The sequence below is a fragment of the Thermobia domestica genome, chromosome 4, assembly GCF_964235325.1.
Source record: "Thermobia domestica chromosome 4, izTheDome1.hap1.1, whole genome shotgun sequence".
In the NCBI taxonomy this organism is placed as follows: Eukaryota; Metazoa; Arthropoda; class Insecta; order Zygentoma; family Lepismatidae; genus Thermobia; species Thermobia domestica.
The window spans coordinates 296,396,688-296,409,946 of NC_137457.1; the positions used below are offsets into that span (position 1 = coordinate 296,396,688).

Here is a 13,259-nt window from a genome sequence, read left to right on the forward strand (position 1 = left end):
TAATTTGTCTCCAATTTCGGAACTTTTACGCAGATTGTATTAACAGACTGATCCAAAGATATAAGTAAACATAAGGTGAATATGTAGAGAAGGATGTGTCCGTGGACTAAATTGCAGATCCCTAGCTTATTTTTATGAGTAAAAAGTTTCTCGTTTCTCCTTGAACTGAACACTACTGAAGAAAGAAAATAAATGAACTCAAGAAAAGACTACAAGAGCAGACAGAAAATATCAGGTACTCTAAATAGTATTGGGGATTTTGTGCACAAGATGCCATTAATATTCCAAATCTCAGCTGACAGTGAAAGTAAGTGTACAGAAAGTTGTGGAATTATTATTATTATACGTAAAGTATTGCCCCGTAAAGATGAGTGAACATTCCGCAAAACTGCTCTATACTTTACAGTATTATTTCGATACAGGCGCACACACTGCGCAGGACCATGAAGAAATTTGTGCTGCTTATAGGCAAGATATGTTATCAAAACTAGCAGCTAAAAGATGGTTTAGTTGCTTTCGTTCTGGGAATTTCGAAATTCATGATACTCCTCGGAGTGGGTGAAAAACCACAGCAAAAGTGGATGGTATTCTGGCATAACTAGTGCCATATCGGCATATACAGAGGTTGTTCAGTCTACATTTGACCAATTTCGACTTACTTAAAAATTTAGAAGAATCCATGGCGCCAGGTCCGTAAGTGCTCGATGTGTTTCCTTTGGTTCCTAACAATAGCCCGACAGCGTAATTTCCATTGGAATAGGCTTCTCTGAAGAACTGGGAGGGGAATCTTGTCCCATTCCCTTTGCACAGCTTTCCAAAGTCCTTCCACAGTTGTCACACGTCATTTTCCCAAAGCCCGCTTCAGCAATCCAAATCCACAATAGTCCATAGGACTTGCATCTGGAGATTAAACAGGTACCTCATTGAAAGGTATCACCTGTATACCATTTGCCTCCATCTCCCTTTAGAATGCGAGGGACGATCGTGAGGTATGTGATGAGGCCTTGTCCATGTGAATGCGCACCAGATTGGCGTCATTTCCGTACATTGTTGGAATCTCATGCTCGTAGATCGGCCGCATGATCTGCTCCTGAATATTCTGCGAATTTATTTTGCAGTTCTTCGCTACCCTACGAATCTTCAGTTTACCTCGGTAACAGTAGCCAGTAACGACCATGAACCCTTTTGGGAAGGATTCTTTACAGACACGGACCCACCTTCTGAAGTTTTTGGCGCCTTTCTCTCGATACATGATGGCTCTCGGTTTGCCGCAGTCGGAAAGGTAAATCCATGCTTCATCGAGCGTTACGACGTACATCCACCTTTGTTATGCCAGATGCCGTTCGTACAGCTTCCGGGCGTTACCCTTTCGTTCCTCTTGGTGGGCATCAGTGAGAAGATGGCCGCGAGCTTTCATGACTTTTTCCAGCTTGAGTTGATGGTGTAAAGTCTGGCTCACAGTCCCCAAAGACACGTCAAGACGATTAGCCATACACCTTTGTGTTGGCAGATTTTCTTGCATAGCCATTTTGCGAAGTTTTCTCTGCATGGTGGAGGTGGCCTTGGTGCATTCCCGCTTTCTAGGCAACTTCGTTGGTGATCCAAATGGTGGAGCTTCGTTGCCCTTGTACTTTTTAATAACATTTTTTATTCCACTTAAACTGATGTTGCAACCATTCTTCCTGCACGGTTTTCTAATGACAAACACTAAAGTGGGCGTCATAACGAGCCGTAACATAGCCTTTCCAAAACCGGCTTAGTTTGGGCGGCATTTTGGCCACAGAGCGGAAACCCACATATTTGGAAACACAACACTCACAACAATGGTCCTGTTTTGTGCGTTATTGTCGTCCGCGCGGAAAAACAAATCCATTCCCAAAAAGCCACTGCACAACACTGCAGGACGCCATGAGCCAGGTCGGGTGAGTCCATTCTGCCCAGGAGGGAGAAGGAACGAAATCGGCCAAGCGTAGACTGAATAATCTATGTCGCTAATGATCTACATAACCATCGCCGAACAGGTTTAAACCATTTCGAGAAACATGGCTACCAAAAGAAGCTTGACGTTTGGGTGCTACGTGATCAGACTTGGGGGGAAAAAATTACTCGATCGAATTTCTATCTGCGAATCTCTACTGAAACATAACGAACTTAAGCCATTTCTCAAGCGCTTGATCGCAAGGACGAAAATAGAAAATCCATGTACAGGCCGTAGCAAAAAACCTGCAACATGAGCATGTCAGTTTATCGTGAAACTACGCCTAACAGTGAAGGGAATCAACATAACGTTTAAGTGGCACGAATCACGCCAGCAGAAACTTCGGCATCCTCCTCTGCACACTTATTTTGGAGCAAAAGACTTCGTCGTTTCACAATAAACTTACATGCTCATGTTGCAGGTTTTTTGCTGCGGACTGTACAAATAAGATCTACGAGCTGATGCTGCCGGGCAAAATGATAGCCTTGGACATGTACTGTCGAAAATTTGCACGATGCACCTAGCAATTCTAAAATAATGGCCGGAACTGGTCAACAGAAAGGACGTTGTACTCACAATCAAAACGCTAGACCGCACACATCTTTAACGACCCGTCAGAAATTGAGAACTTGGATGGGAAGCTTTAATGTATCCACCGTATAACCAGGACTTGGCACCGTTAGACTATCATTTGTTTTAGTCTCTGCAGAACTTCCTGAAAGGTTTTAAATTAGTTTCAAAAGAGGTCTGAAAACCTCCTGTTAAGTTTCTTTTCTTTTACCACAAAGCACAGCGACGGGATTATGGTATTACGGGGTAAAAGATAAAAGCTCATCGTAATGTTATTTTCAAATAAGAATATTCTCAATTTTGATTTCTTTTAGACAACCTAATATGACCATTCTTCATTACTGAATGATATTACATTCCAATAAACACCATCGTCTCAAGCTGATATGCATTAGAAAACTTTGCCCCGCACTCCTTTACAATTTTGTTTTGATGTCGAGCATCTACTACTTACCTGATCCTCTTAAAGAATGGAGTCCGTAACAACCGAACTATCCCAAAAAACTACTGAACTGACTACTTAAGTTTATGCTTTAAAAAACCTTGACTGTAGCGACACAGAATACCGCCCAATGCAAAGTACGTGGAGTGATACTCTTCCTGCAGCAAAGAAAAGAACGTCCAGCACACATTTATAATCAAACTGTGCCAGTTTATGGGAACATTATGAATTGTCAAAATGTGATATGCCTATTCTCTTATTGTCACACGCCTGCTTGCAAGTTTTTGTCCTTCAATTCTGGTAAAAAGGTAATGAGAGATCACAGATGGCCTTCCGCTTCTTTGTTCGTCATGAATATTACACCTGCCTCCAATGAAGGCACACCACCACTTAGTCACATTTTGATTATTCATAATGTCCCTACGAACAGACAATTTGACGACAAACGTCCATTGGATGTTAAACTTCTGCCTGCAGAAACCATATTACAGCGCATACTTCGCATCTGGCTAAACTCTGTAAAACCGCAGCCATTCCCAACACGTGTGACTTACACAAGAACAAATGCAGCACTGCCGAATGAACTAAGCAGTGTAAAGATCAAGGTTACTGTGAGTAGTGTCAACATTATGCCTTGTAAATTTATCCTACAGTGTATATGCATTCTAACTTTGCTTCCATGATTAGTCATATCACGGTTGGGACAAACAGCCTCACTGCTGATATCCCCATTGTAATCAATCAAATCAATTTTACTTTCCTGACACGCCTCGTATTTATATAAATTACATTATTAATATACGAAATAATAATAGAAAATTAGATTTTGCATTAAAAATACATACAACATAACCAAATGGCTATCACAATAACAGAAACACCTGAAATTAAAAACACTTCAATCTCTGGGTTGGCAACTGTCAGGCAGCTACCGCAGCACTGAGCTGTTTCTAGTGGTGTGTTAGGTCAAACTTCACACTACACGAGAAGTACAGCGGCAGTGAACTGAGCATACTGTGATAAAGGGGGTGACTTTTATGATTTCCAAAGAGTAAATCGTTAGCGCTAGGTTGTAGTGCGATGCGAGTATGATGAAACTGTCAAACGTGTTGGGAGAGTCGCGGGAGATAATATCCAAAGTGATGATATAAAAAACTCACGGCAAAACATCTGTGAAGAAGAACAGTGGTCTGAAGAAAATCCTCTGGCAAGTCCTGCCGACCGTTAAAGCGGATTGTCACTCACAACCGTCATACGACTGCGATGAAAGTAACGTAAGAACACAAGCAGTACCTCCCACAATCTGTGTCGACAATCACAATCCTTAGTGAGTTAAGGACATAGGGTCGGATTGCACGGTGAAACCGCTGTAAAGAACCATAATGCTTTGGGACGTCAATGGTGCCGCAAACATGGACTAATGGCTACAAACGTCTAATATGATCGGATGAGTCATTGTTCACTCCACTTCAAACAACAGATCGTGTTTGTACGTACCGGATGTCCAAAGTACCGCATGATCTACACTGTCTCCGCCCAAGCACGGAACATGGCGACGGCTCTGATGTGGTTTTCAGTAGATTCTATGCTGACACCAGTCGCGTCACCCTCCGTGATTATGTTCATTTTAGAGGACTATGTGCATCGTATGGTCGAGGTGGCCCCATTTACCAATATGGTAATGAAACAATTGACGTAGTTCGGTCTGTTACAGCGTGATTTAAGGAAGTTAAACACCTTCCTTGGCCCACTCAATCCCCGGATCTCAACATAATAGATTTTGTTACACATACGTATGGGCAGAAGTAATTGTATCATCCAAGTTTTCGTATGTTACCGGCGAGTTTCGGGAGTCTTCGGTTCCGACACGATCCGAACTCAATCGTTTTGTCTCGTGTTGTTGACCCAAAGGTGCCATTTAATTGTATGTAAGAGCTATTACTGTGATTGTGTTAAAACGTGGACTTATGTTGGGACAGAATACATCAAGTACAGGACATATGTGAAAATACAATAAAACCTGTGCACAGGACTTCTTTATTTTTTAATATAAGTCACGTGTGGGCGAACTTCTCAAGAAGAAAGAAGATCGATACAAACCACATCTACATTGGGGCAGTTTTTTCAGGAGACAATACTGCTAGTGGTAATGGAAGTATTTATGCAAATAAAACTCATAAATCCAGTACTTGCAGCATGAACAAGGTAAGAAACTGCTTTTCTGAATCATTACTAGAGCATTATGTTGGTATCGGTAGGTGTTCTATAACACCGCGCATACCCTGTTAATTTAAGATAGGAAGCATTGAGCAGCCGTGAACTAACATGTGCCTTAAATCTTATGGAGTTAATGTCGATAGGTTGACTCAGAACTAAAGTGACACTTTTCCAACATATATGTGGTCTGTTTTGAAGACAAATCCGGACAAGTTTTCCGACTCCATCCTCTCACGAAACTGAGTGATGCACGTACGCGGAATAGTGTTATATTCCATTTGCTAACATCCGTGACCTCTAGGACTGTTTTCCACGTCGCATTAGAGCTGTTCTGATGGTGAAAAGAGGTCCAACGCGCTTTTAATATGGTAAATTGTACTTCTTTTTTCAGGTATTTCTTTTATTTTGATAATTAAGATTCTAGTTTTTTTTAAACTTATTTTCTGTAAATTGGCCACTTTTTTGTGGCCAATATAGTTTCATTGTAGATGAAAATTTATGTTGTCTTTTAAAAACTCAACCATTGATACTATCAATCAAAATTTAAATTTTCTTAATTTCTAGATATTTCTAAAGCAACTACAATTAATTTAAGAAATTATTATCCCTCATAAATGAACGAAAAAATATACAATTAAGTTTTATAATAACCATAATCAATACATGCATTGGCTTTACATTTAGAACATTTTAATAGATAAAACGTCAAAATATCACACACACAATTACTGAGCTTCACACTTCAGTCCATTACATCTTTACACGAAACCAGTCGCGAAATCCACCAACCTCTTTGTCCGTAGTCATTCGTTTCCTGCTGCTTCGTTTGACTCCGGATGGTAGTTCGTCAGCACTGCTATCCTGCAGAGAGTCTGGAGCAGGCACTTCATCACTTCGTTGACTAGTTGCGTCTATATGAACCTCGACTGGGGTGTAGGCTTCACTGCTTACTCCACGGTACCCAAGAAGAGATGTATTAGGCGTCACCTAAAAAGCAATTTGTAATTATGAAAGATATTGTTGTAAGCAATGTTGGCTGCTTCTTCTAATTGATGTCACACATACATACAGTATTTGCGCGAATATAGGCCACTTTTGATGCAAGATTATAGGAAAAGGTAAATCTCCAATATAGGCCGAAGTACTAAATGTACGTGAAAGTTCAATTAGACAGTATTTTGAGATGGATCTCTTCCTCCTCTTTAACTCCCGCATAACTAAGGCTGACTCAAAGATGACCTTTGTGATAGTGACTGAGCAGCATTCTGGATCGTCTAGCGAAGGTGATGCTGAGATATGGGAAGTGATAGTATTTGATTTGGGTGGGTACAAGCAAGCAAGCTGTCACAGTTTTGCGAAACAAAATTGCTTTTTTTTTTTTTTCGAGAACAGCTACTGTATATAAATATACCGTATATATTATGTATACTGTATAACAAAGATACACATTCCTGTTAATAAAAGTATTAAGTGTTTTTTGTGCCAGTGTAAGGTGTAACCGGTGCCTAATGAAGGTGGCAAATTTTGCGAACAAGATATATTTTTTTGCTATTTGTTTCTTAAATCTTTGCTGCTTTACAAAAATAACTGCAGGAACTTGTAATGGTATTCATTTCGACGCACAAAATGCGTGTACATGTGACTTTGAAATTGATGATTTATAATCTGAGGAAGAAAATCTCGATTATAGGGCGCACCATGACTTTTCAAGCCAAAATTTAGGAAAAAATAGTGCGGTCTATATTCACGCAAGTACGGTATTACTGTATGCCATTGATATTTAGCACTGAGAGAATACAGGGTGAGTCTAGAGTCATCATCTGATTTCAAACCGTTATACCTTGACAACGGTTAATTCTATTTGAATGAAAGGCCTACAGTTCGAAAGATAGTGTGTTTAAATCTATGCACATATCAGATTTCAAAATTCAGTATTGCTTTAGAAAAAACAATACCAATTTGTTACAAAATACAAAATTCTAGTTACATTTCAAGTTTTCAGTTAAGAAATGTTCAATGTTGCCTTCTCCGGTCGTACCTCATACATCGGGTGGACAATAGAGCTCTTCCCATACTTTGAACACTGATAACAGTTGAATTGACTGATGGTTGGCCAGACATGTCACTACTGTGCATTGCGGCTGTGCACTAACATTTCCCGCCAACCAAACGAAACTTTAACATTCCGTCTCTCGAACTGGAAGAGTTTCATTCAAATACGTCAAGCAGTTTTCAAGTTATAAAGCCTTTAAACTGGATGAAGATTTTTGATACATCTGCACCTATGAGTATTGTCTTCTATGTACTTGTAGCCACCAAATAATGTTACCAAAATGGAAGAAAGCACATTACTATCTTCAGATCTTTCAAGTGAAAATTGAGCTTCCAGTGCTATACTTAAATCACCATAGACAATTGTAGACTATTTAGAAGATTATTTCAGTAATAGTGGTTTATGTAAATTCTTTAAAATATAGCTCTCGAAATTAAATTTTACATCACGCCGAGAGATATGACAGAAGTAAAATGAACAGGAAGTACCCAGACTTCGTATACTGAAACTAAGGAGACAGCTAACAGTTGAAATAAATACATAATAATTAATTCCTAATCTTAATTTGTGAAATATTTTCGTGGACGTGGATCGCGCTAATGTCAGAATCAAGAAAAAAATACGACAGAAAAAAAGGAACAAGAAAAATGAAGCTCAAAATAGGAAATCACTTGGTGCAATCAAGTGCAAAACATCCTGGTACTTACCGAGTAAAGATCAAGCAGTAACAGGTGAAAACAAAATGTAAAATCTAAGTAACTCAGAGAAAGAAGACATTTAAAAAGAAAGCAAAAGCTTCTAACCGGAAGTACTGGGGGGGAAAAATGAAAGCACAGGTATGGAGGCGTTGTGTGCGTGTGAAACATGGATTCTGGAAGAGTAAAAAAGAAAAACGGAAGACACTGAAATGTGGTGTTACAGGAAGTGCTGAAAATGATATGGGTGGATCAAGTATCAAATGAAAGAGAATTGAAAATTGTAGAAGTAAATAATAATAATAATAATAATTAAAAAAAAAAAAGCATACTGAAGAATCTCTCGAAAAGAAGATATATAATAATTGAACATAGCTCTAGCCACTGGTCTGGTGATTAGTGTGCACGCCTTCGGTATATATGGTGTCGTGTTCGATTCCAATGATAGCACATAAAAATCACAAATATTCACTTTTATTGATTATCTGTCCCCTTTAATCCAGGTATAAATGTGGAACGTTACACTGAAAAAATAAAAATCAATTCATTTCATTTGAACATATTGTGAGATGGATGAATCACACTATTAGCTACGGAAGAAATGACGAAAGAAAAAACGCCTAGATTAAGGTTGTGACATACATACTGACCGTGTGTTTCCTATGAACAATAGCAAAAGACACCTCAACAATCAACAAGCCATCACGTAATCCCAAAGTATGGATACGGTTCTGATACACCAAGACAACAAAGTCCATAGGTGTAACAACAAACTGGGAGGAAATAAAATATTGTCTCACCAAATTTAGTACCCTCAAATTATCTTTTTTCTATTCGCTATTTAATAATAATAATAATATTAATAATATTAATATTATTATATATATATATATATATATATATATATATATATATATATATATATATATATATATATATATATATATATATATATATATATATATATATATATATATATATGATTTTGAGTTTAGCGGTCCATCCAGCACCGCGGCTATATGAGAAGTGAAAGTATAGCTTAACGTAGGCTCCGAACCGCATGAGCTCCGAACCCGGATCTCCCACGCCCTCCTCCTCCTCCTACAATAATAATAATAATAATAATAATAATAATAATAATTAAAATAATTATAATTGCGTTCTGGCAGCGATGAAGCAGGTATTTCCTGAACACTAAAACTCGTGATTTTCAGGTTTACGAAATTTTTTTGGATCAATGTAAGAAGTGATTTGCATTAAGGAGAAATCACATTGGGATTTATAGAAAAGGTTTTATGCCTGTACATCATATTTTTAAATAAATTACAAAGTTGTCCATCACCTTCATGTAATACATATACTATAAAAGTGTAGGGCAAGAATAATTGAAAAATTACAACATAAAAAAATAAAAGCATCGAGTGGGATTCGAACTAGGTTTAGAAGTACTAAATCTCCACAGGAAGTAAGAACTCAGAACCATGGCTATCGGAACAACTACGAAGTTTTCTTCCAATTTTATGAATAGACAACGAATTTCTTAACAACTCCTTTTTTTAACGAATTTTGTGATCGAAAGGCATATGTGCTTTACCTATAAAAGTTTTCTGTATTTACCAAGTATTATAATGTTCTAAATGTATCATTATATTAAGTTACAAAAAGAGAACTGAGTATTTCAAACAGCAAACTGTGAGCTGTGTTCGGAAGTCTCGTTATTTTTTCCTATGACTTCGCCTACCGTTACTTCGAATGCGTTGCTGCCAAATCTACAATTTTAAGGGTCTTAGAAAAGTCCAGGCGTGCAATTATATCTTGAAGAAGTGTACATAACGGCTTTTATGAGGCGGTGCTGCTCCTTCACCTGGTATTACTGTACAGTGCTTTGCATCACATAGATGTCGTCTCCTCCATAAGATGAAGTCGGTTGGAGGCCTTGAAGTGCCATTCTTATATCTAGTAAGGTGTTTTTTTCTTTTTTTTTTTTTTTTCTAATAGAAGGTATTCAGGATAGGAAGATTAGTGGTGTCACCTTCCACATATCTGTCTTCCAATCCATACCCTCAATGTATTCTTTCGTATCTTGATCTTCCTACATGTTCATTTAAGATCTCGTGCTAAGATAAGCTTCTCATGTAACCAACAATTCTGCAGGGTACTATATGATTCAATCCAAAATACTTTCCTTTCTCTTCATCACACCCAACTTATAGGACACAAGCGCTGACTATGTTTCTCTTTGGCCTAGCACGAGCTTGACTATCACAATTCTATCGCTCCTCTTCACGTCCACGAATTTCCTCTTCATATTCTTATCCAAGACAATTCCATACCATTTTTCCTTTTGTTGGGTATAGATGTGTTAAAGACGAGTCTATGCACTGCACACCAGCACTTTCTTTTCGTGAGTAAATAATGAACAACCTACCTCTGTATCCGCTGAAGAATTTCCTGATTATTCGTGCATAGCATCGGTCTGCTCTGAAACCTTCATCAACAATACTGGTTGCACAACTAGATTTTCTCTACAACCAGTGCTGAGAAAGATCTCAAAGCAGACCGACATTATGAACAAATAAGAAGACTGATATTATGAACGAATAATCAGAAAACTCGTAACTAGATTCAGAGTAGGTTATCGTTTATTCACTTGATATATCTTACAGACTCCATGAACAAAATTTCTTTTCGAACTTATTTTCTTTGCGTTAAATATGTAAGCACAGGAAGAATAAGCTATTATTACTTTTCATTTCTTTTCTAATCTTAAATATTGGAATGCATTGAATTAAGTTCATGAAAGAAAAAAATCAACAGTGTATGTTCCTTATAAACAACTACATCATGCACATAACGAAAAATACCTTTTATTTAAATACCTTCGACTGTTAACATTTTAAAGCGTTTACGCGATTATTTCAGTTAGGTGGTGGTTTACTGATTTGGTCCTCATGACTGACTCAGAGTGGGAATCTCCTTTATTATTATTATTATTATTATTATTATTATTATTATTATTATTATTATTATTATTTTAACTAATTAGGCCTCACATTTTTATTATGAACTCATGTTTTTACGCTATGATAAGTATATTACCTTAAAGTTTAATACGGAGCCAGCTAACGCTCTTGTCGAAGACGCTCCATCATCTGCTATGGAAGCCGAGGCTGATTTTTCTGATAAGCTGGTAGCAGCCGACGCAGTTTCACTACTCATGCTAAATCTTTGAGTTGATGACACATCTGCCTGCACTTCTAACCTGCTATACAAAAGGTAAAAGTATCAGTATCAAGGTTCCATGAATAAAAAATACAGTGACTACTGATAAAGTACGAGGGGGATCAGAAAGTAATGTTACAAAGCCTGCAGTATATATTATTTCATACAACCAATACAGCTAACAGAGAGTATATACACATTAGGTTATTTTTGGACATACCGGTAGTCCCCGTATCAGCTGAGGCACTTTTGCATCACGGGATGAGTTTGTGAAGATTTCCCCCTGATAAAAGTCATGTCCTTGCGTGTTCAGTCACGTTGCCACGAAGTGTTTCACTTTCTCGTCTGGAGTGAAGCAACAGCTTCCTAGATGCTTCAAGTGCGGGAACAGGTAAAAATTGCTTGGAGCGAGGTTTAGGCTGTAGGAAGGACGGTTGATGATGTCCCAGCGAAACTGTTGTGCTGAGAGCCACTGCGCTCTTCGTCTGTGATGTTTTCTCTACCATTCAGCGACATGTTGATGAGACATTAGAAACTCTCCATAAACCTCTCTTAGATGTCGGTGAATATCAGCCGCGATTATGTTTCGCCCACAGAAATCGAGTAACTGACTTCTTCGGGAGACCAGTTTTCCAAAAGATTCGCCATTTGTGTTTACATACAACTAGTGCCTAGGTGACGGGTTTCTGAAACTACATAACTGCCAACTCCATGTATTAAAATGACCGCTCACTCCTCCATAAAAGACGTAACTCCAGAAATATCGGCCTTGTAACCTTAGTTTCTGATCCTCCCTCGTATATGTAAGATCAAGACTTATTTTCTCATTATCTCTGTATTATCTATCTATCTATCTATCTATATATATATATATATATATAGATAGATAGATAGATAGATACACACATAGATATATATAGATATATATGGTATATAACACATGGGCTGAAAAGTCCCGGGCCTAACACATAGATGGCGCTAGTTGTATTGCAGTCACCTTGTTTTCAGTGAATACTAACCTTCACAAGACAGCTGTGAGAATTTCATGATATTCTATTCATTCGTCTGTGAGTTATTGTGCTAAGAGTGACCCTACTTGTGTTAGTTTCAAAACAATGGATCAAAAACAATTTCGTGTTTTAATTTTACACTGCTTCTTGATGGGAAAAAATACCGTTCAAGCGAAGCAATGGCTTGAAAAGTGTTATGGGGACTCCGCTCCATCAGAAACAACAATAAAACGTTGGTTTGCTGACTTCAAACGTGGTCGTAGAGACACCGATGATGCAGAACGCAGTGGACGTCCAAATGAGGCAGTAACATCAGAAAACATAAAAAAAATCCACAAACTTGTTTTGAATGATCGAAAAGTGAAGGTGCGTGAGTTAGCTGACATCGTAAAGATATCAAAAGAACGTGTTGGCTTTATATTGCATGAGCATTTGACTATGAGAAAGCTCTGTTCAAAGTGGGTGCCGCGTTTGCTCACTGTTGACCAAAAACAAGAACGTGTTGATGCTTCTGAGCAGTGTTTGGCCATGTTTAAACGTAACAAACCGGACTTTTTGCGTCGATATGTGACCATGGATGAAACATGGATCCATCACTTCACTCCGGAATCAAAACGATCGGCATCTGAGTGGACAGCAACTAGTGAACCTCGTCCAAAGCGCCCGAAAGCACAACAATCGGCTGGCAAGGTTATGGCCTCGGTATTTTGGGATGTGCGTGGTGTAATATTCATCGACTATCTTGAGAAAGGACATACCATTAACAGTGACTATTATATAGCGTTATTGGAGCGTTTGAAGGCCGAAATTGCAAAGAAACGACCGCATATGGCAAAGAAAAAACTTTTGTATCATCAAGACAACGCACCGTGTCACAAGTCAATCAAAACAATGGCAAAACTACATGAATTGAACTTCGAATTGCTCCCACATCCACCGTATTAGCCAGATTTGGCTCCCAGCGACTACTGGCTGTTCGCAGACCTGAAAAAAATGCTCGCCGGTAAGAAATTTCGCACAAATGAAGAGGTTATCGCTGCAACTGAGGCCTATTGTGAGGCAAAAGATAAAT

At 38.4% G+C, this 13,259-nt stretch overlaps 1 protein-coding gene across 7 annotated transcripts in view; it reads right to left on the minus strand.

The window, feature by feature from the left end:
• LOC145684212 (E3 ubiquitin-protein ligase RNF19A-like) overlaps positions 1-13,259 on the minus strand; it is a 278,535-nt gene that overhangs the window by 7,294 nt on the left and 257,982 nt on the right. For 6 of the 7 annotated variants that reach the window (XM_081756280.1, XM_081756283.1, XM_081756281.1 and 3 more), the window contains 2 exons: positions 11,055-11,220; positions 5,997-6,194 (listed from right to left, as the gene is read on the minus strand). In XM_081756280.1, coding sequence (XP_081612406.1) covers positions 5,997-6,194; positions 11,055-11,220 — 364 coding nt within the window. The remainder of the gene's footprint in view (positions 1-5,996; positions 6,195-11,054; positions 11,221-13,259) is intronic. The other variant, XM_081756286.1, reaches the window with a different exon arrangement.